The sequence below is a fragment of the Halichoerus grypus genome, chromosome 8, assembly GCF_964656455.1.
Source record: "Halichoerus grypus chromosome 8, mHalGry1.hap1.1, whole genome shotgun sequence".
NCBI lineage: Eukaryota > Metazoa > Chordata > Mammalia > Carnivora > Phocidae > Halichoerus > Halichoerus grypus.
Window position 1 is genome coordinate 123,713,438 of NC_135719.1, and position 24,046 is coordinate 123,737,483.

Here is a 24,046-nt window from a genome sequence, read left to right on the forward strand (position 1 = left end):
GCTGTGTGCAAGCTTTGACCTTTTCCTCCTTCCCTCTCCCCACTCCCACATGCACGAGATTGAGTGTGCCCTCCTGGGGACAAAGCAAATACTCTTTCCTTCTTTTTGTGCCCCTTCCGTGCTTTTTGATCAAGGTGCGATGCACAAGGAAAAGGAGACAGATGTCAACAGGGCAAGGACAAAGGGGACAACGGGTCAGAAGGAAACCGAGGCTGGAGATACAAACCTTGATATTAGGCATTAAGTGGATTATTCCTCTATCTAGGGCTCAGAGAACGCTGGGGAGGCTTAGGTCTGAGTCAAGAAATGAAATAAGAAGCAGAAAGCAAAAGAAAAATAAAAGGGTAACCAGTGGGCTTTTCTTTCCTGGGAATTTCAAAAGCTACAATACAGCCTGAAGGAAAGATGCCAGGAAGTGGCCAAGGCTGCCTAATATGGGTCTTGGAGAAAGGTGGGGACGTTTCAGAACTTTTATATTGTCCAGAGTAGTTCATCTGGGTCGAAAAGGAGACAGGAACTCCAGGCAACACAGGGCAATAATAAAGACTGTTCCATCAATCAGAGCATCTTTTGTTCTGTATTTCTCAGGAAACTGATCCCAGTCCAGGCAGGTAATGGGTGAGAACAAATGATGGCCAGAAGAGGGATCTATACTATTGGGTCCTCTCAGTTTGGCAGGTCATCAAATAATAAAACAAGAATCCTACTGCTCAAAGGATAGCCAGGGCGAGCTTGGTCTCAGAAGGTTCAGCCTCACGAACCAGTCAGGCTCTATCCCTCCTCTAATGCTGACTGGGATCTCCAGCCCCTGCGATGGCAAACAATGCCCCCTGGTGTGCTCTGGACCAGGGAACTATGGGAACTTTCCCGAATTTCACAGAACTCTATAGATTAGCGTTCATCTCAGCCACCCTGTGCATAACTGACCTAAAATTGAATGATCCAAACCTGTTTCCCATCCCCCAGAGATGTGTGTAATTAGATAAAATGAGGACAGAATATGTATAAGTATCTGTTATACTGGGATGGCTGCCCAGAAAGGAAATGAGCACCAGGAACTGGACGGCCCTGTGTGAGCCCTCTGCACGGAAGGGCTACACACTGGGACTGAGGCACAGTCACTTTGAGAGAAAGTGCTAGTGCAGTATGACCTTTCTGAGTTGACAAACACTTTTGTACAGTTCTGCTCCTCCAACCTGTGTTTGGTGCACCATCAGCATTTTCTCTGGCTTTCTGCACTGAAGGATGTCTAGCGGACCAGAATCTGAATTAAAACTTGACTCAAGTAGCCCATCACCACCCCTGGTCTTCACCTTACTCCTGACCCAGAACCAGGCCTTTCCTGGGTGGTACCTTCTCCCAAACAGCCCCACCGCGGAATGATTTGGAGCATGGAAAAGCAGTAAGAGGACATACAAAAGTTACAGTGATATTTTTCTCTCTCTCGATATGAAAAATGAAAACCCCCACATGATCTCCAGGTCATCATATTTTGTTTCACTGTCAAGCGAATTTATCTGCATTGAACGTAGTTGGGACAATGAGTCATAGGGAAAGTTATATGCATGTAGGTGTTGGTACTATGAAAGTACACAAAAGGCATCGTTTCGAAGAATATATATATCTGAAACCAGTGACTGGGCCATCGTTATCTCCAAAAGTCAACAGGACAGGTCCCAGCATTGGGGTAAACCATTATCGTATTCTCATCTTCTGGTCTCCTCCCTCTTCATAACTCATAAAAGTCCTCAGGTATAAATAAGGCTACAGGAAATCCCATACATACATAGTGGAGCACATTGTAGACGCTCAAGAAAAATGTGGCTGATTTATCAGTGGCTGTTCACAGAGTTTGGTTACTTACTTCATCCCTGAAGGAGAGCAAAGTGAGAAGACTTGTCTTGGCTTCCCAAGACCAAAGCGAGTCTTAGCTCCACAAAAATGAACTGGTGAAGAAACAAAGGGCTAGAATCAATGACTCCAACATTCATCATAGCCAAACATGCCACATGCAAGCAAGGTCAAGCTGGTGCCTGTTTCTCAACTCCTGAAATTGAAGAATTTGGAGAAAGGAATTCTGCTGCCTTTTCCAAACTCCTGCAGTCAAGAGAGAGAATGGGAAACATGTCAACCCTAAAGGGCTGGAAGCAAATTAGGTAGAAAGAACAGTATGTCTGCTTGCAGACTGCATTTGCTCAGATATTCCACATGTAGTTATTCAATGCCTGCTATGCTAGATCCTGGGAGTAGACAGGCACAAGTAACCTGCCTTCCAGGGCCTTATTCCAACTAACCAGAGTTAAGTAGTTCAGTGGCCAAGAATGAAGAGTATGCTTGGGACGATAGGGCTGAGGCAGGTGTGGCCGATTCTACCTGAGGGTCCACAAGGACTTCACTGGAGAAAGGGGGGCTTCCGAAGTGCCTAGAAGTTAAGCAGGTAGGTGCTCATCGAGGGTGCCTGGGGCAGGGTAGGGCTGGACGAGCCACAGAGGTTTGGTAGGACTATAGCGGAGGATGGGGGGCGCGGTCCCTCTGAGCAGGGATATAGAAGCATTGTTTTAGGATCAAAAGTTCACCCACACCCCACATTCTGAGGTCCTTAACCTGGAGCCTGTGGACCTCTAGGGCATGCACGGATGGGCTCTTCAAGGTCCGTGGACCCCATATGCAGATGCTCACATCTATATGCCTTTTTTCTGGGAAGACAATCCACCACTTTCACAGGATTCTCAAAAGGGTCTACGTTGCCAAGGAAAGGTGAGGAAGAAATATTCCATAGGATATTGAGTAGCCTGAACACCACAGCATGGAGAGGAAGCCATGGTTTTCTGTCTCTGCATCCCACACAGAGTTTGGTCTCTGACATGGCCTAGGTTTTCAGAAGGAGCAGAGGTAAAAGAATGAGGGCAAGGAGATGGGAAGAAATCACCATTCTCATCACCAACACAAACATCCGTGTGCACTGACTGTGTGCCAGGCCCTGGGCTAGATTTTAAAAACCAATACCTCTTTCCGTAAAGACACGTGGAAATACGTCTTCCCGGCCTCCCACTCCCAGAGCTAGGATTGCAAAGCCAGGTCCCTAAATGTGAATACGAGTCACCCAGGGCAATTCACTGCAATCCCCAGATCAGGCTCAAACTTTAGTTGGCAGTTGCCTAGCAACAGGTAACCCCGAAGACACAACACCAAACCAAGATACCAAAAAGGCATTTTGTGGATAAGCTGGTGCTGAAAAGAGCCCCCACGCAAGTCTGTCTGCCAGGTCTCTCTGGGATGCTAGGGAAAGGTGTTGACTTTGCAGCCAAAAGGAGGCTGGAGGGCAGAGCTGGGAAGGTGTGGGAGTGATGGTGTGTTCCCCCCAATCCACCTGCCCGCACATTGGGAAATAGGCACAGGAACATGGAACTGAGGGTTGAGGGAGAAGACAGCCTGAGTAGAGAAGGCAACTGGAGCCTCTGCACGTGCTCTTCCAGACCAGACCATACATACTCTTCCCAGCCGTATCTAAAGCCACATTAAGTGGCAAAGATCTGACTTGCCCCTCCATCCAGCACTCCCCTAAAGGCATCACCAGACCTCCACCTGCAGCTAACTGGGGACCCAGGAAGCAGCTTTTATCCAACTCGGGGTGGGGGGGTGCGGGGCAGGCAGCTTCCTCCCTTCCAGAGGCAGCAAGCCTGAAAGAGGCAAAGAGATCTTACTTTCTAAAATTCCAATTTTTTTTTTTTAATGGAAAGCTCAGAAATTCCTGCAGCTGAGTCAGATGAGCCTGGGATTCCGAAGACAAAGGCTCTCACCCAAACCATCACAGAGGCCAAGAAAACTTGGGTAGACAGGGCCTTCTTAGAACCCGTCCGTCTCTTCTCCAGGAAGGTCTTGGGGGCTGTGGGAAGGGGCAAAGAAATTACATCGCTCTAGAAGCGGTTCAGGAAGAACAAATGCGGAAGTCAGACAACAACAAATAAGGCGGTATAAATCCTGATAAAATATTAAAATCATTAAAGGGCTGCTGCTCCCTGAAGATTGGGAAAAATGAAGAGAGTTAATTAAAAGCAATCTCCAGCACTGCTGAGCCAGCCGGCCCTGATAAATCAACAGCTGGGGCTGCTGTGGAGGGCAGTCAAGGGGCTGGGTGGGCGTGTTACCGGCCGGGGAGGGGGGCTGCTGCAGAAACGGCAGTGACGTCAAATTGAACCCAGCGACTTACAAGTTTCGTGTCTATTAAATATTTTATGGCCACTGAATAAAGTTGTGCTCCGATGGGGAGAAAACGATCAGCGAACAAAGAGGGAAGACGATAACAGATGAAGAGGTACTGTTTGTTTGATTCAAAACATACTCGGAACTGTGATGTCAAGTATCTCTGATCTTGCCCCAAATGCAGAGACTTTCCCTTTTTTTTTTTTCTCTCTCTCTACCTGATCTGCACAGATAGCTGCATCTTCTCCGGTCTCTCTACAAAACGCTGGGTGACACGTTTGTCTAGGGCGGCTGAGGGAGGTAGTGCGAAGTCAGGGAAAGGAACAGAGAGAGGGCAGATAGGAAAGACCTTAAAAATTCTCATCGCTGACTTTTAGCACCAAAAAACAAACAAACAAACAAAAACAGACAAAACAGACTTTTAGCACAAAACAAAAACGTCAGCAAAAATGGTGGGAACTTTTTTTTCTTGCTTGCTTTCTCTCTTTTCTCCTCCCCTTTCTTTCTCTATATCCTCCCTTCCCCCTTTTTTTCTGCAGTCCGATAAAGTTTTTGTTTTTCATTTTAAACAAAAAACAGCTCAGAATTTTTGGGCTCAATCTAAGCAAAAAACAAGCGATTTTCAAAGTGTTACAAGAACAGCCCTTCTCTATTCTAGGGGAACCCTCCGGCTCTTCCTTGATGGAAATATAATCAAGAGAAATGATTGGGGGAAAGTGTTTTTTCTCCTCCATAGAATTGGGATTGGAAGGGGAGTGTGTGCATGGGGAAACATAAGGAATTATGCATTTGGATATGCATTTTAATTAGGTGGACAGAAGCAGCCGCCTGTTAATTTTTCTTGCTTGTTTCCACTTAGCATTCATCACAGGCAGAACCACCATAGAGCGCTCCCACGATAATAGATGGTTCTGCATTGGCTAAGTCCTCAGGGAAAATAATTAGCAGGAGAGAATATATTCTCTCCACTCCCACTACCCCATCCACCCTGCCCTCCCCCATCCCCAGCACCACATTTCATTTCCCCTCCCCACCCCCCAACCCACAGTGGTTTCCCTAGGAGAAGCCTAGCGGAGCAGTCAGCCTCCTGGCTTACAAGCACTTACTTTGCCCTGCCAAAGAACCAGGGTCTGGAAGGAGAAACAGACAGCCTGGAGGCCTTCCTTGGAGGCGAAGGTCCTAGATGCAGGGAGGGAGGCTACTCTGCTGCTGAGTTCTGAGTTCTGAGTTCTGAGTTCTGAGGGGCAGGCTGGCCATCGGTGTTGGCCAGGACAGGATGAAGAAAGCCCCAAAGAGGATGAGACAGTTCTCCCTGAGACCAACTGGCAGCAAACAAAGACATGTAAAGAGTTGTTAGTTGAGGATAATGGGGGCCCAGATGACATTTTTTACTCAATTTGCTTTTACAAAGTAAAAGAATGTTGTGGTGTTGCAGCAAGCTTGAATGTGAAGGCTGGCGATCAAGATGGAACTCTCTAGAATTTTGACCCCCGCCACAATGCGCTCCATAGGCTACTTTTATATAAAGAATCAATTCAGGCAGCTGATATCCTGTGTCAATAGCACACCCTCCTCATTGACCAGCAGACTGAAGCTCCAGCCCCACCTCCACCGCTTCTCTCTTCCTCTCTTCCTTAAAGTCGTCTTGATAGGAGTCAGAGACTGCCAGATGACTGAAGCCCAAGTTCCAGGAAAGCTCTCCCTTCTGCCCTCCGAGCTTCTGTTTCCTCTGATTTTGCGGCTGACTCAGTTCAGAGCTGACAATGGGAAATGAAACGAGGGCTTCCCCTGAGCTCACATTCTCACCTATTTCAAACCCAGACAATGGGGAAAATCCCAATGAGATCTTAAGGCTATTTACACACAGCTGGATGAGTGAGGCTTTGCATTTCCTGAGAAACAATGATTAGGCTTGATGTGTAAGGCCATACTCATTTCATTTATTTGAGTTTTAATGTATTAAAACAATGTTTAACCTATGAGGTATGGTTGACTCTGAGAAGGCCTCAGTCAGCTACCTGAAACTGTGCTGTTCTCCTAGTAACACCTCCCATGTACACTTTACACCTTTGGAAATGTTTTCACATCCATTATTTCATTCAGACACCTTGGGGGCCAAGCAGGGCTGGGTGTGGGGGGAAGGGAGGAGAAAGGAGACCTCCCAAGCTCTTCTCACTGAGGAAGCCGATAGATCTGATTTACTAACTCTTGCCTTTTAAAGCTGTCCCATCCTCCCCGTGCTCCCTCGCCCCCTGTTGCCAAATGAAACTTCCACCCTGCCCAGGAAACAAACAAAACCTTCACTCCAAGACTCACCAGGTAACTACTGCTACAGCTCCTGGAGCCTCCCCAAACCCAAACCCTGACACCCCACGTGCCCTCCAGAGGGGGTGGAGCCGAGGGGAAGGCAATCTGCCTGGCTGGGGATTAAAAAAGAGTCTTTGGATTCTCAAAGGATTTACCCCTCAACAAACAATGGTATTCCTATAGGGGAGAGGGGAAAAGGAGGTTGCATTTTATGATACTATTAGTATTTTCCCCTAAGTTTATAAGGTGGGGGTTGCCTCTACTATTTAGAAATGTAGTCCCTGAATTTTAAAGAGTCTAAAAATGAAGGGCTCTAGGCATATACCCAAGAGAATTGAAAGCAGACCCTCAGCTACCTATACACCCATCTTCATAACAGCATTACTCACAATAGCTAAGAGATGGAAGTAAGCCAAGTGTCCCTCATCAGGTGAGTAGATTAACAAAATGTGGTATGTACGTACAATGGAACACTATTCAGCCGTTAAAAGGAAGGAAATTCTTGGGGCACCTGGGTAGCACAGTTGGTTAAGCATCTCAGTTTCAGCTCAGGTCCTGATCTCAGGGTTGTGAGATGGAGTCCCACTTCAGGCTCCCTGCTAAGTGCAGAGTCTGCTTAAGTTTCTCTCTCCCTCTCCCTCTGCCCCTCACCCCTTTCACACTCGCATGTGCTCTCTATCGCTCTCTCTAAAATAAATAAATAAATCTTTTAAAAAAGGAAGGAAATTGTGGCACATGCTACAACATAGATGAACCTTGAGGACATGATGTTAAGTGAAATAAACCATCACAGAAGGACAAATATTGTGATTCCACTTACATGTGGTGCTTAGAAGAAGCAGTTCATAAAGACAGCAGAATGGCTGTTACCAGGGACTGGGGGGTGGGGGAGGTGGGGAGTTATTGTTTAACAGGTACAGAGTTTCTGCTTGGGCTGATAGAAAAATTTTGGAGAGGGATTCTATCAGTGGTTGCACAACATTATGAATGTACTTAATGCCACTGAATTGTACACTTTAGAATGACTACAATGGCCCATTTACATGTTACAAATGTTAAATATACATGTTATGTATATTTTACCACAATGAGAAAAAAATTAAGGGGCTGACTCTGTCTGCTGCAGGTCAGGGTAACCATTTTGATTTCTCTTTTATTTTGCCTGAGAATCACAATTTGGGCTTCTATGAATTCTCTGATGGATTTTGCAACCCCCTCTTCCTCTTTTAGGCTTGTAGAAAATTACCAAGGGAGTTTTCAACCAAAGGAAAGCCTGATAATAACACCCCCAGAGGAATCTGGGATATTCTGGAGGCATGTCACTAGAGGAGAAGGAGGAGAGGCAGTGAATTCCAGTTTAGATAACTGCTAATACCTACCAGGATACAGCCCACCTCTGTATGGCTGCTAGTCACCTCTATTTCCTCAGCAGTGTTACACAGGGTCCACTAGAGGAAGCACAGTGAGACATCAGTACAGGTCCACCTGCTTCAGCTCACTAAACAGACAGGTATCTGTAGCTGCCCAAATGGAAGTGAAGTAAGCACTTTTATTTCCATGTTAATGGGATGGGTGCTATAGGGAAGGAGGGGGGTAGGTCCAGGGAGATTTTGGATAAATGAAATCCAAAGGAGAAAAATCTTTTGCTTGCTTCCCCCCTCCCTCCATACATTTAAAGAAAAGAAGAGGGGGAGGGAGACAGGTGTTCTCAGTAATTCCAGTCTTTTCCACAAAGAAAAACTTTATCAGAGTGCTAATAAACAGCAAAATAGGCCAGATAGTCTTCCCACTTCTCTTTCTTCTCTCTATCCTCTGGTTGGGGTGCTAATGAGAAGAAAAGTGTTCACAAAGGAGAATCAGGAGGAAAGCCCATGTTCTAAATGGCCCACCACCTGGTCCTCAGCCTTAGGCCCTGTGCAGGGAAAGGAGTGCCATCCCGGTTAGAACCCCAACTGGTAGCATGATGGGGCAGGACTGGACCTGAGCAGATGAAACTAACAAAGAGTCCCCCAGTCTTAACAAATCCCCTTTAGAAACACTTTAAAAATAAGAAAGAATTTGAACTTTGGCCCCTAACAGCTCCCCCCACCCCATCCTAATCAACCATAGTAAGAGCCACCAAGCTTTTGACCCAAAAGGAATTTGGGCAATCAAGGTGCATCACCCTCATCTTAAAGACAAGGGATTTGCAGCTCAGAGAAGCTCTGTGTCCAAGATTCAGTAGCGGGTTGGTGGCACAACTGGGAGCAGGTGCTCAAGGCTCTGGATTTCTCTCCCAGAGCTTTTTCTCCTCTATAACTCTGAAGTCATCCCAGCTACCAAGACTAGCGAGCGGTGAGAAATGAACGTGGAAGAGGGACACAGTTCGAGATAGGGCCACAATGATGGCAGGTGGAAAGTTGGAGATGCGAAACCTCTTCTGGTGGAGCTTCCTGTGGCAATTCATACACACAGCAGGTTTTCAAAGTGAATAACGACAAAAACATGCTCATTTCACAGCAACCTGAGATGACCACAGTCTCTGGATTCAGCGGGGAAGGAGAGGGGGCAAAAGGGGGATTAGACATGTGTCATCATTGTTTCCCAGACTCCTATCCAAGACCAGGGTGGCAGAGGACTCACTGTGGGCTATTTGAACCCCATTATTAGGCACTGAGTCTAATCCCCCCTCCCCTCCCTGCTTCCAAACATAGCCCCTAACTCTTAGCCTTCTCAAGGCTTCTCTCTTCCCTTCCCATCCCCCACACCACTACTATTCACAAACACAACCTAGAAATTCCCAACACCGCCTGCTCCTCTTTTCCCACCCACCCCCACCCAACACCTCTAACCACTGCTTTTAAAACTGATGCAAATCACAGGCTTCAAAAACCTTCCTTGGGTGACAGTTTTACGATGCTAAGCTCCATTCATCCATATGGTCTGACAGACTGTGAAACACTAGTAACCGGACCAATAAGAAAAACAAATTAGAAAAACACCACAACACCTCATCTCGTCCTAGTCACTCACACAACTAAAGAAAACTTTGGAACTTGCAATAGATCATAATATCAGGCTCTCTCCCTGTTAAACAATAATCTTTTCAAAGTTCCGGACCGCACAGAGGTTTTATCCACTCACCTACTCCCTTCCCGCCACCCCACCTCACCCCACCCCACCCCCAGACCACGCTGTATCTTTCTTTGTTAAATAGCTACATATTTAAAGACTATTTCGAGCTAGGATCATGCTTACATAGGCCCCTGCTGGAAAAACGGTGCCAGAACCCAAGTAGAGGCGAAAACTATTTCAGTGGTTGGGGCATTTCTTTGGCCAGGGGCTTGCCACATTTGGCTACATTTCTGTCTTCCACTGACTTTCAGAACACTCAAAAACCACAAAAGTTACTTTGCAGAGGCTGGGATAATAAACAGACCTGGATTCTGTGCCTTTTTATGACCCAGCCCCCACTGCCACTACAATCAGCGGAGGCTGCACTTTGAAAACAGAGAAGTCAGCCTCAGTTTCCTTTCTGTTTCTGGTGCAAAACAAAGCCTGCTGACCATAGCATTTTATTTTTTGCATTGATCTGAGCAGATGGCTCTGAAGCCGCTTTAGACACTATGGTCTTTCTCAGATGTATCCAAATTCCAGCTACCTGCATGATTGCATAAACACAGAGGAAGATGAGAAGTCTCCAATTAAGTGGCCTCTGAATGCCAGCCCACCTTAGGGATCTCGGCAGCTCCCATTCTCCTGGCCATCTCTGGATGTCTCCCAGGTGGTCTGCAAGACAGGCTATTTTCAGAGGTTTACCCTGTGACAATGCCTCTACTTGGGTTCTGGCAGAAATTAATATCCTTCATGGGTGTATCGTCAAAACCAGACATTCTTCCTGCTGAAAAATAATGTGTGCTAATGAAGTTTGGGGAATTCAGGGCTTTTTTTTTTTTTTTTTTTTTTGAGTGGCAACCAGAAGCAGATGGAGAAGGTGGCTCTTAGGCATCTGTTGGCTTAAAATATCTGAGGGTCCTTTTTCATAAGGGGCTAAAATAATGTCCATAAAAGGCTACAAGTTCACAAAGTCCCAACCTCCATATTCCGCACTTAGTACCTACCCACGTTCCCCCACTCCGACCGAAAGAGCTAAGAGGAGATTAGAACCAGGAATGTGGCCCCCCCACACACACCCCTTCTTCTCTGATATCTAAACTGAGTGCCACAGCAAGAGTGAGGTCTGGCTTGTAAGTGGCCACAATTGCACAACTTTCACAGGCACCGAAACCACTTTAGATTATAATACAGTGTATCCAGATCATAGGATGCATAAAGAGATGAAGATTTGAAGTCCATCTACACACACGACCTGCTGTTTGACCTTGGCTAAGTAAGTGTGTATTTACTTCTCCCAGAATTGTTCCTTAATAACAAAACAGAGATATAGACACATACCTCCAAGCCAGGGAAACTCCTTACCAAAGAAAGTTTCAATACAGTAATGTATTTGTATGTTCACAGTTAGAAGCATGACAAAATAGTGTGCTGGTCTCATTCTTTTTAAACAAATAGTTACTTGAGGAAAAGCCCTGTTGGTTTATATAGAATAATTAAATAATAATAAGTTATTCTTTTCTAAGCAGGCAGTTATAATAATAGATACATATGTGCATAATCAAGTCTGGCAGAAGGTGGCAGACATTCCCAGTTAAGTGCATACAAACCAGGGTTTTGATAACTTAATAAAAGAGTAAGTTGTTTAAAGTGTTGATAGCAGATTTAGGGGAAGGTGGTTTACTTGAACTAGAATATTGAGTAAGATTGGAATTTATATTAAAAGCATCATGTTTCCTAGGTATGCAGAAATCAACCAGAATATGTTATGTGACTTACTTCTACATAGACCTTTACCAAACCCATATCTATGTTACCTGCATGGGTTTTACCTCACTACATGGCCCTTCTCTTGCTTGTCCATGTAAGAAATGAGGTATACTCACACATCTAAGCTCAGACAATGTAGCTGCTAAATTAAATAATGTGTAATACCCATTTACACATCATACAAGTCTATCAATGCTTTTAAATTCTATTTGTCCAGATGTGACTGCTTGGTTGTGGGGCCACCCGCCGTGTCCTCTTTGTGATCTGATCAGTCCAGGCGGCTCCTGTTTCTGCCTCTAACACCCTGTTGGGCAGTAATAAGATGTTAAAGGCGCCAACAGAGAGAAGCCAGGCTGTCAGCTTCAGAGAGGAAGGGGGTGAAGGGTACAAGGAGGAGGAATAAGAAAGGGAGTTGAGGGGAGATCAAAGACAGGCAGGAAGAAAGCCAAACTGCTAGGAGAGGAGATGTGGTTCCAGGAGCTTGGGACCCTAAGGAAGACCCCAAAGCAATGAGATTCAAATTGTACCATCCAGTCACCCGAGCTATTGAATTATTAAATGTCCCACATGGAAAAGCCAGTATAATGAAAAATAGTCCATACTCAGGGTAGGCAGAGCCCCACAGAGGTGTTGCATGAAACCTGAGCTTGTTTCTCCCCAGCATATTAACCTACCACCACTTTATTCCCCAATCCTAGAGGAAACCTTTGTGTGACTGGTTTCTGTAGGGGGCGTCCGTGTTGTTGGCTTTTTTTTTTAGGAAAGGGAGAGACTGACTCGGACGCACACAGAGAAAATGCAAATGTCGTTCAGCTCCTTTTCATTGTCAGGAGGGACACAAGAGGATAAAAACCTAGCTCTCCAAACCATTCTCCCTGCTCCCCTCCTCCCAACACCACCATCCAACCCTTTAGCTGGATGTGTCTCTGCGCTTTGTTCTAATTTATCCCATGCATAATTTATTTACGTGTGTATTGTTTCCCGATCAGCAACTTTTAAAAAACAAATGAAATGTATAAGATGTTTTATTAAACAAGTTGTTTTCAAAAATAAAGGCAGAGGGTGTAGGTCTCCCAATAACAACGCGTGTGCTGCTGCATTAGGAGTTTAAAAACCGTCCGGAGCGCAGGAGGCTCGGCTAGTTGGGGAGAGGGGGTGGGTATTGTTTACACCCCCTTACCTCCAGGGAAAGGGTTTGGGATGCAAAAAGGAGGGGCTAATTAAAAATGACCACTCAACTCCCATCTAGAAAAAGCAGGCAGGGGTGTTGTGTATATGCTAGAGCGTGCGTGTGCGTGCGTGCGTGTGCGTGTGTGTGTGTGTGTGTGTGGTGACACAGAATTACAAAACATCTCATTGCAACTGTCTCTAATTAGACAAAGTACAAGTATAATAATTCAGAACTAATTCCACTAAACCAGCCCTATGCTCTGTCCCTTCCTCCACCTCTAACCCCACCCCACTCAGACACCCTCGCCAAACACGCACCCTTCTGCAGTTCAAAAAACAAACAAACAAAAAACTGGAGCGAGCTGGGAAACCCTGGAGCGTAGAGATACTGCGCCTGCCCGCGCGTGAGCGGGCTCCAGGGTAACGATGGTACCGCTTTCCCAGTAGGAAACAAACCTGGCGCACATATGAAATAGATTTCTCTAACTTGAGTTTACCAGGTGGCAGCGGCCCGCCTGTGTGATTTCGGCTGGAAATGGGGAAACTGCAAATCAGCTGTAGGTTCGGTAGAAACTCAGCATCAGCGGTGTGGCTGCGCGAGCGACTGGGAGCGAGGATGCGGCGAAGTTACGCCCATTTATTCTGCCATAAAACATTTTCTTTCTTGGGTGAAACGCTGTGGCGTTCAAGTGCAGTGTATCCGAGCTTGCGAGCGAGAACTAAAGCCGGGAGCTGCTCTGTGATAAACATCAGCTTCCAGGATCCTCTTAACGGCAGCTTTAATATATATGTACATGCAAAACTCCGATACCGGGGATATTACTACCTTTTTCCCTATTACTGATGGGAGATAAGCTGGTGCAAACACGTCCGATTACCCTCGCGCGTTCCTTCGCGCTAGGAACGGCCCCCCTGCCGCCCCCCTCCCCCGCCCCCGGTGCGAACCTGGTTTTCAACTCCAGGAGGACCCCGGGGTGCCAACGCGGTGTGCTGAGTTGAAAGAACCTGCACAGGCATCGGCCATACACCCGGGAGAATTCTGCATGAAACGCCCCCCACCCGCACCTCCCCCTCCCTTCGCCCTCGGCTTCCAGCCCAGCTGGGAAGTCCTGGTCCCAGAGGCGCGGACCCCGACCCACGTCGCGCGGCGATCGGGAGGGGAGCTCTCCTCTGCCAACATCATTGCCAATAGCACCCCTTGTAGAGCGACGCTAGTTTTCCGAAGCTCCGCGATCACGATCGGACTTGGCGGCTTAACAGTTCCACCGACTGGAAGGAAGGAAGGAAGGAAGCCAGGATGAAAAGGAGGAGGAAGGAAGGCAGGCAGGAATTGGCTGTCGGACCCGGGGACTGGTCCCCGCATGTCCTCGCCCAGCCCGCCCCCCTGCGTCCGGGATCTGGGCGTCCGCTCAAAGTCTCCCGGCGGCGGCCAGAGGCACCTGCCCCTCGCTCTGGCCGGGAGCAGAAGCTGCCCGCTCAGGCGGGGAGCCCCAAGCTGCCTCTCCGCCCGCCTCGGCTTTTCACCCAGAGAAGGCGAGAACATCATTCATAAGACCTGCAGCTTCCCTGCGTCCAAATCAACCCCAAGTTAACCCGAGTCGTTAATATACTACAGCCAGTTCGCCCACAAACACACACAAACACACCGGTGACCGCCCGGAGCGCCGTCATGCTCGGGGGGGCTGCCCCGGCAGGAAAGCCCCGGGCAACCACCTGGGCCGCAGGGCTCCCGGGACCTACTGCTCCCCCTGCGGTCCTCCCAACTCCGGAAGGTTTGCACAAACTCCCCGCAAGCGATCGGAAGGCGTAAAGCGCCCTGCAAACTCCGGAGCTGCCACGGTCCGCTCGCCCCGGCGGACCCAGCAGCCGGACAGGGGCTGCGGACTCAGGAGGCGCGGGGCTCAGCCAAGTGCACCCAGGCGGCCCCTGCCCGGCGCTCGCCCCCAGCTCCACCGCCCCCCGCGCCGCGCTCGCCGCCCCGCGAGGCCGGGCACTCGGGGGACCGTGCTGTCCCCGAGCTGCCCACGACCCCCCTGTAGAGCGCTCGAGCGCCTGGTTCCCCTGCCGAAAACCCCTCTCGGTGCGTCCTCCAATTAAGCAGAACACAAATGTAACAATTTTCTTCTTGTTAATTGCATCTCTTGACATTTCTGCGCGTTGGGGGAAAAAAAAAGAAGATGAAGAAGTAAGAGCTGAAAGAAAAGAGAAGCCCCGCCGCGGCTGCAGGCGCCTGCAAGCGCAGTGCATTGGCAGCGCTCGGCACGCGGAAGGCGCCTTTTTTTTCATATTGAAACCAGGCGGAATATGTACATTTTTTAGTCTTACTTACGCTTTCAGGGGGTTGTGAATGACAGTCGCCATTTTGCTACAATGTAACAGAATATTGTCTGTCTCAGAGTTCTAAAGGTTCGCTCAGGGGAAGCGGCGAGCCAATCAGAGCACGGGATACCGGCCCGCTGGCCAATTGGCGCTGCTGGTCGCCAGATGGGCGGGGCCTGCACGGTGGTAGTTATTAGGGGAGCTGTCAAAGCCCAGAGGTCACTCCCTTTTGTAGAGCCCGAGAGCAAGCAGGTCTTAAAGGGGCAGTACCGCGCGAGCAGCTCCTTTTCGGATTTGGAAAAGTGGAGACGCACGGGAGAGTATTCTAGTTTGGTTTGAGCCCCTACTTTCTGAATAATTGCAGAGAGTTTGCGCTCCTGGACAGAAATATTTAAGTATTGCCAACAAACCACTGAACCCCATTCATTAGCTTTTGGCTTTGCTGTTACGTTTTTAATCCCCCAAAGGGCAAATCCCCTTGTTCCCGTGCAAAAGTTGGAAGGCTGCCGTTTCGTCTAACAAATTACTACACGTGCCCAGCCGTTTGCTAATGCTCTGGGTCCTAAGGCTTTTTAACATTCTCATTCCCGTAGTGTTTTCTTTATCTCAGCCACCTTCCCTTTCTCTCTCTCTCTCTCTCTCTCTCTCCCTGTTTCTTGGAACTGCTGCCGCCGTTCCTGGCGACTCCAGGACAGCAACTCCCCTCCCCCTGGAATGTCTCAATGTCAGGCTCGCTACCTCCTGCAGCCAGGGCTTTCGTTACGTAATGCGCGGTGGTCACTCGGCGCGGTTCCCCACTACCACCACTTCTCATCTACACACACCGCAGAAACTTCTGAAACGATCAGATTCCGGCCGGCTGGGGAGCCAAGTGGGACCTGGCGCTCTGACCTTTAGGCTTAGGGACAGACGAGGTTTAAGGAAACTTTTGGAAACGCTTTCTGCTACTAGGAAAGAGTAACTAGACAGAAGGTGTTGCCAGAGTCTCTTTCGGGGAGTAGCACACGCGATTCTGGCGTCACTTTTCACTACTTAGATACAAGGTGGAAAAATTTGCTACTGAATAATCCGGTATGACCCGAGGCTTCAGGAGTCTGTGTCTGCTCCAAGTCAGCGTGAACTCCTCACTGGCGAACCCCTGACAAAATTGGGAGACTTCTGTGAAGCCAGGCTTCCACTGAGCAGCCGGGAAGCTCCGGGTGGATGAAATCTCACTACATCATGAATAGGGGCCTCGTTAGCATACAGAAATCTGGCTAACATCCCAAAGTTGTTTAATCAGGTCAAATAGCTAAAATAGCGGAGGAGGGGTGAAAGGGGGAGAGGAGATGCCAAATTGCCAGTTCTTCAGAGCTGTGCCCTCTCACTTCCTTTCTCAGGGCTCCTCAAGGCAATGAATTAAATAATAATAATAATAATAATAATAATAATAATAATAAAGCTCCAGAACCTTCAGAGTTCAATTCTATACACTATTCAAGTTACAGAAAAACAGAACAAGGCTGAATGGGTATGTGTGTAAGACTTGAAATTTTTAACTCCTTTCTGCCTAGTAATAGCATAGGCAAGTCCTATAGATTGCTTTGTAACTCCTTTGCACAGCATCTTGGCATTTGAAAATAAGTTATCCATTTTTCTAAAATTAAAGTTTTAAAAATCCCTTTCTTACTAATTTGTCAAGGGAATGGTTCAGAAGCTAGTTCTTGGCCTGGGATGGGGTTTGAGAACATCAAAAAGCAAGAACTGTATTCAGACCCAAGAACTACGATGAGTTTGAAGTATCAGCCAGAACTCCCACCAACCTCTTTGAGATATCAAAACCACAGCAACTCAGACTGGAAGACAACAGCATATTTTAATATACACAGCTTGATAAAGGAAGCAGGAAATGTGGAGCCTACCCTGAATGAGGCTTACAATTTAATAGGAGAGGGAAGACAAATTCATATTACAAATTTTAAAAATATATAGACTCTCAGCGTGTATAATTATTTATGTGTTAAGGCCCAGATGCAGAAACCAGCATAATTCCTAACTACCTGGCACACTTGAAAATGGCAGATCAGATCTGTCTTCACTTTGAGAAATTTTAATCTAGAACTTAAACACTTAAGTTGCATTTTATAATGATTGAACTGAAAAAAATAATGAATTAAAGACAGAATTTTTTAAAAGTAGGATATGCATGCTTTTTATAATCTAATGGAATGTCATTTTAAGTCTATCAGTGGTATGACTTTTGAGTAAACAGAATTGTTGTGAATCTACCTTTCATAATTCTAAGACATGTAAGAGTTATTATCTTAACTTTGTTTTTTACATAACAGATCAAGTTATTTTTTTGCCAATGGTAAGGCAGATTCTGTCAGTTTGCAAATGGCCTGATCCCTCTGCAGTGAGGCCAGATTTTCCAAATAGGGCTTTACAATGTACTGATCCCACCCCACAAAAAGACATATATTTTTTGCCAGAACACTCAAAAGCAAGGGTGTTTAGAGTGGACATGTTTAAAGGAGACTGGAATCTTGAACAGTTTTGGAGAATGTTCAGTTTTACATTAATTTTGCAAAGAAGTAGTATATATGGTTAGAGGTGTGGGCCTTCAAATCCACTTGCCTAAGTTCACCACTTACCAGCTGGGTTATCTTGGTCAAGTTTACTTAGCAACTTGAATGTTTCAGTTTCCTCATCTGAAAAATGGCAATAATGATGGAACCTACTTCATATGGCTCTTTTTCAGGACACGTATCAAGTGTCTGGCACATAGCAAGCTCTCAATACATGTTGATTATCATTTTTTATTGAGATATTTAATTCTTTCCTGATGGCATAAGGAATGTAGGGGATCTGAACAAAAAGACACTACAAAAAGTAAAACTGTCTATCAAGTTTAGTTTTTTAAACTCATGAATTCAAGAATGAACAAACAACAACTTTCATGAGAACAAAATAATAAATCAGACTACTTCAGTTAGGAGCCATATAACTTCTTAAACCCAAAAAATGTCTTCTTGCTGATTGTGACATCAAGACGCTTTTAAAATCCCATCTCTAAAGCTCTATAGATATTCTATAGCTATAGATAGATATAGATTTAAATACATTCCATCCCTCCCCATCTCTTTCCCTTTTTTGGGCGGGGGGGGGGATAGTTGCCCATCTCTTTCATCTTGATTCAGCTGGTTGGGTAGCTTAATTTGGAGGTTAGAGTGGGCCCAGAATAACCACTCTCCATCTCACCTGGAAAGTCTAGAGCTGTGCTATCCAACATGGGAGCTGGGAGTCACATGTAGCTACTAAGCATTTGAAATGTGGCTAGTTCAAATGGAGGTGGGCTGTCACTGTTAAGTACACACCAAATTTCATAGACTTAGTACCAAAAAAAGAATGTAAAATAGCTCATTAATGATTTTCATATTGATTACACATTAAAATGACAATATTTTGGACTTACTAGGTTAAGTAAAAAAATGTTATTAAAGCTCATTTCATCTGTTTCTTTTGACATGTAGCTACCAGGAAATTTTAAATTATTCATGTGGCAGGTGTTGTATTTGTATTATACAGGATTGCTCCAGATAGTGTGTGTGACCAGGGGAGGGAGGATGAGGCCTTTCTCAATCATGTTAATCCATCTTCTGGACCCTTCTCAAATTCAGCCTTAATATCAGTTAGCAAAACTCCCTAGCCCAGTTCAGGTATGTGTCCAACACCACCATCCAAAGGATCACTGGGGGGTGTGACCACAGACCCAAGGACCCAAACCACTATGGGCACCCAAATCTGTCTTCTTTTAAAAAGTTTGAGGGCTGGGGCATCTGGGTGGCTCAGATGGTTAAGTGTCTGCCTTCAGATCAGGTCGTGATCCCAGGGTCCTGGGATTGAGCCCCACATCCGGCTCCTGGCTCGGCGGGGAGCCTGCTTCTCCCTCTCCCTCTGCCTCTCCCCCTGTTCATGCTCTCTCTCTGTATCTCTGTGACTCAAATGAATAAATAAAAAAAATCTTAAAAAAAAGTTTGAGGGCTGTTTCAGCAGACCCTGAGTCAAAGCTGTGAGGAGATGCCCGTGGAGAAGCAGGGAAGAATGGCATTTCGGTAGCAAGTGTTGGCCTTTGTGGCTGACTTTTTTTGAGGCACATCAAAATAAGAGAGAGGGCGGAAGGAGATGCAGAAATCACCAACAGCCAAAGAGTTCACTTGAAAGAGGAAGTGTGCCACAAAAGCCATCCAAAATAAATGCACTACCTAGCAGTCTCGGGGAGCTGAAGGAGTTTTAAGTCCTATGGGTATTTAAAAAATAAGAACAAGCTCCCACCCTCAATCCCTCTATTCATCCACAGAACAATCAGTCATGGCCTTGGCAGCTGATTGGCCACACTGGTTCCCTGAGATCCAGAACCAGCTCTGGTATGTTCTAGACACTAAGCCAAAAAGGGGACATCAAAACTATAATCTGGTTTTCTCTCCTCTTGGGGATGTGGATGGAGAGGGTCTTACTCCCCTCACGATATCTCAAAGCACAGAAGAAGAAAAAAAAAGTCAAGTTCTGGGTATCTGAGATGCTCCCAGGGCCAGACCTCTGAAACCGCTTATTTCAAGGTAAAGCCAAACAGAAACCAATGCTTGCTGCTTCCCACTAACTCAGTCCATTCATTCACTCATGCATTGGAGGCTCTCTTTGAGGGAGGCATTGTGCTAGGCACAGGTGGCGAAATAAAAATAAACCAGACAGGGAAAAAACCCGCAAAAAGCAATTCCCATCCATCTGGAGAGAGAATAAAGATAGTAGGCTCAACCCTACAAGCAAGCAGAGTAATTACTTGATGCGACTTAAAAGGGAAAAGCAGCCTGCCCAGCCAGGCTCTCCTTTTCCTGGAACAATGCCCATAATCCCAATGGAAGCATCCTTGGGTGTTTACGGAGTGCATTCACTCTTTTGGGTTTTCAAGGTTTCATGGTATTGAGATTTTCACAAATTGGTCTAAAACAGGGGAGAAGTGATATATGTCAAGGAACCTTCGTGGAGGGAGCAAGGACCTCCAACATTGGGGGCAGGGAAAGGCTTCATGGAGACGGTCCCATTCAATTCAGGCCTTGGTTGAGTAGACATCAGAAATAAGCCAAGGAATGACAGGCCTTCCAGACCCAAACCATAATCCAAGAACAATTCATTCATCCAGCAAATATTTGTAGATTCCCTACTCTGTGCCACCATGCCTCCTTTATGCTGGGCCTTGGGATCCAGAGAGACCTAAGACAGTTCCCACCTTTAAAGGGGAGGGAGGGAGAAGCAGGCAGTGACAGCACAGAGCCATGAAGCAGAGGAACAGGGGACACTGTGGGGTTGGATGAGGCACAACAACCAGACAGGAAGGTCAGGGTTGCCCTCCTAGAAGTGACTCCTGAGCTGAATCCCGAATACCCTGTAGGAGGAAAGATGTCCCCACGGAAGTGGCAGCACGTAGAAAAGCCCCCAGGGAAGTGAGAGAGAGCACTGTGATTTCGGGGATCCCTCTGGTAGGAAGGGAGTGGCAGAGATCTGAGCGAGCCCGAAGAAGCTGGAGAGACGAGGAGTGGGTGCCGACACTAAGAGAGGAAGAGTTTTATCTGGAAGGCAACCAGGCAACACTGAAAGATTTTTAAGCTGGGGTTGAAAATGAAGAGGTTGCCTTTTTAGAAAGCCCTTTCCATCAGCAGTGTGACCATGAATTGGAGGGAGGGCGAGCTGAAGGTCTGGGGCATCAGGGAGAAGATGAGGGGCAGAATTGGGGATTTCTAAGGAATTAGAACCTGCAGGCCATGGTGGCAGGCAGGCCATGGGCCTGCAGGAGATGGAAAGGCCCAGGATGCTGCCAGGTTTTGAGCTTCTGGGAATGGACATCAGTCAGCTCCACTTGCCTGGAGAAACATGAAGTCAAAGCCAAGGCCTGAAGGCTGGAGGTCAATGAAGCACTGAGACCTTCAGTTGTGGGAGAGGGGCTTGCCTCACTAGAATACCTTAGCCCCCATCCCTCTATCACCTATCACCCCCTGAAATTGGTATAAGTCTCTTCTCCTGGCAGGACAGTGACCTAGGCTGGGATTCTCTCTAGCCCCCATCCTCTGGCTCTTCCTTGCTGTATGGATTCCACTTTGTGTCAAGGGCCTCTTCCAAATCCTTTCCTGCTAATCCCCACCCTTTCTTTCAGGGCATGCTCTGAATCGGCTTAAAGGACTCTCCCTCCTGGGTAGTTGCATCTTAATAGGGGATTCTAGGACACCCCAAAACCTTCACAAGGAGGGGAATCAAGACTTCATGAGACACGGTGTACATATACACACAGGTGCACATGCGCACACACACACACACACACACACACGCAGGCATGCAGAAGCAATGGCTTGATTAGAATCTCAGGCACCAGGAAAGACAGCGAATGGGATATTTTTATACAGGAGCCTTCTCCACTCACATCACACAGAGTAATCACAGTCTCCTCTGAGGACTGGCCCAGATCCCTCTTCTCCCTCACTAATGCTAGACAACCACCAGTGGGCCTTGGTTCTTCTTCCTGGTAGAGCCACTGCTTATAGAGCTTCTGCTGTGTCTATTTGTCTAAGAGAACTAATTCCTCTCTCTTATCCCCCCCCACCTGCCAGTCCATGTTTTCCGAGTCCCCCCTTGGCCCGTCTACGTGGACACCAGATCTGAAATACTGGCACCAACCAGACAGGAAGGTCAGGTGCCTGGCAGCCCCTGCATCCTAAATCAAAGCAACTGGCAAGGTTCCTGCAGAGAAGGACAGGATGGAACAAAGGAAACAAAAGAAAAAAGAACTCCACCATTACCACCATGGGGAGGGACTAGAACCATGTTTGGACCAAGACACGCATGAACCAATTTCTCTTAAGCCTGAGTCCACGTATAAAGAAATAAATGTATTCCCTTAGCCATTTCCTGGGGAAAGAAATGTCTTTTCATCTGCAAAAGTGGCTGCCCCAAGGGCCCCCAGAGAGGCCTTTTTGTGGGGTATTGCTTTAAGTATGGTGACACTTCCAAGACACCTGTTTCTCTCACTCACACCATTTCTCTGACCTCAGGCCTCTCCTCTGCCATGAGAAGCTCATCCAGGAGAAGTCTGAAAGCCAAGCACGGGAGAACATATTAAGTCTGGTTGTTCTGCAGATATTTACGCCCCACAAAAATAGGTGTCCACAAGCAGGAGAGATGGACGGAAGCCACGGGACCTAAAATGTCCCACATTCTGGCAAAGAGTGGGACCCGGCCCTGCTGAATTGCAGCAGGTGCTTTCTGTTCTCTGACAGCTCTAGGCGGTGAACTCTGGTCTGCAGAGCTGCAAAAGGACAACTCCATGTTTATTCTACTCAAGAGGGCAGAGGGAGGTGGTAAGAAAATGTTCCAGAAGCCCACAGAGGGCCCAGTGCGTTTTCAATGCATCTAAGCCAACAGGGGCAGACACCCTGATGATCACTTCTGCGGTGCAGCTTTGGTTTCCAGGACAGAGGCTTGGCAGTCTAAAACCCCCCAAAAACTAACAGCAAAGGAACCGGGCATGGAAATGAGTGAGGGGTACTTCTGGGAGATGAGACAGAATGGAAGCAACTGGTTCTGGTGAAGGAGAAAAGCACAAATCCAATGAAATGGGATTATTAAGGTCTAGGCAAGAAATGAAATTTATTTTGGTACCTGGATTCCCAAAGTCACCATATGTTCTTGTCCTCTGTTCTCACCAATCAACTTATTTTATCCCCATTCAACAGGCAAAAACTTGTATTGTTGCCATATTGTAATAGTTGGAACTCAGTGACGATTCTGAAAACCAGGGCTATTTTCTAGACATGAGTGGGTTCAATGATGATGACTCTGAAAGCCATCATGTTTCTAGAATGGCTTTTCATAAAGCTGATATTAAATACTTTTATCTATTTCATAGCTTGAATGTAAACCTATGCAGATTAAATGGATCTCAAATTAGTCACTTGCTACTGTTGGCGTTCACAGAGTTTTATCCATAGCTATATTAAAATACTTGGTTCCTCAAAAAATTAAAAATAGTAATGCCATATGATCTAGTAATTCCATTACTGGATATTTATCCGAAGAAAATGAAAACACTAATTTGAAAAGATATGTGCACCCGTTTATTGCAGCATCATTTACAATAGCCGAGATATGGAAGTAACCCAAGTGTCCATCAAGAGATGAACAGATAAGGAAGATGTGGTGTACACACACACACACACACACACACACACACACAACGGAATATTACTGAGCCATTAAAAAAGAATGAGTTCTTGCTATTTGTGACACATGGATGGACCTGGAAGGTATTATTCTAAGTGAAATAAGTCAGACAGGGAAAGACAAATACCATATGATTTCATTCATATGTGGAACCTATAAAACAAAACAAATGAACAATCAGAAATACACTAATAACTCCAGAGAACACACTGGTGGTTGCCAGAGGGGAGGGGGCTGGGGAGATGAGTAAAACAGATAAAAGGGGGAGAAATACTTGTATTTTCGTGTGTCCCATTTGCTGGCTCCCTGTCCCACGAGATGTGGAGGGCAGGTGTGGCACCTTTAAATCTCCTGAGCCTGGCCCAAGGCCTGGTAGATGGTTAATAATTGGTAGTGGAAAGAATAAATAAAAACATAAATAACTACATAGGCACATAAATCCCACCCTATTTAAAAAGAAAAAAAAAAACTCTACTTCACACCCACCAGGATGGCTAGAATCAGAAAGTCAAAGAACAGCAAGTGTTGACAAGGATGGAGAGAAGTCAGAGCCCTCAGCCAACACTGGTGGGATTGTAAAATCGTCCAGCTGCTTTGGAAAATAATCTGGCAGGTCTGCAAACAATGAAGCATAAGTTACCCTATGATCCAGCGATTCCACTCTCAGGTGTATATCCAAGAGAAGGGAAAACATGTCTACACAGAAATGCATTACACGAATGTTCCTAATCACCAAAAGGTGGAAACACCTCAATGCCTCTCAACAGATAAATGGATAAATGAAAGGTGGTGCATCATCCAATAGACTTTAGCCAGCCATAAAAAAGGAATGAAGCACTGATCCATGCCACAATGTGGATGAACCTTGAAAACATTATGCTAAGTGAAAGAAGCCAGATACGAAAGGCTACATACTATATGATTCTATGCCTGTGAA

At 46.5% G+C, this 24,046-nt stretch overlaps 1 protein-coding gene across 5 annotated transcripts in view; it reads right to left on the reverse strand.

The window, feature by feature from the left end:
• Nucleotides 1-24,046, reverse strand: part of DPF3 (double PHD fingers 3) — a 283,778-nt gene that overhangs the window by 233,397 nt on the left and 26,335 nt on the right. For 4 of the 5 annotated variants that reach the window (XR_004919706.2, XM_036099848.2, XM_036099730.2 and 1 more), the window contains exon 1: nt 14,873-14,941. The exons of the other annotated variant lie outside the window; for it this stretch is intronic. Coding sequence is in view for 3 of the 4 variants with exons in the window: in XM_036099848.2 (XP_035955741.1) it covers nt 14,873-14,904 (32 nt within the window). In the remaining variant the exon portion in view is untranslated. Of the gene's footprint in view, nt 1-14,872; nt 14,942-24,046 lie in introns of those variants that run through there. 5 annotated transcript variants of the gene reach the window in all.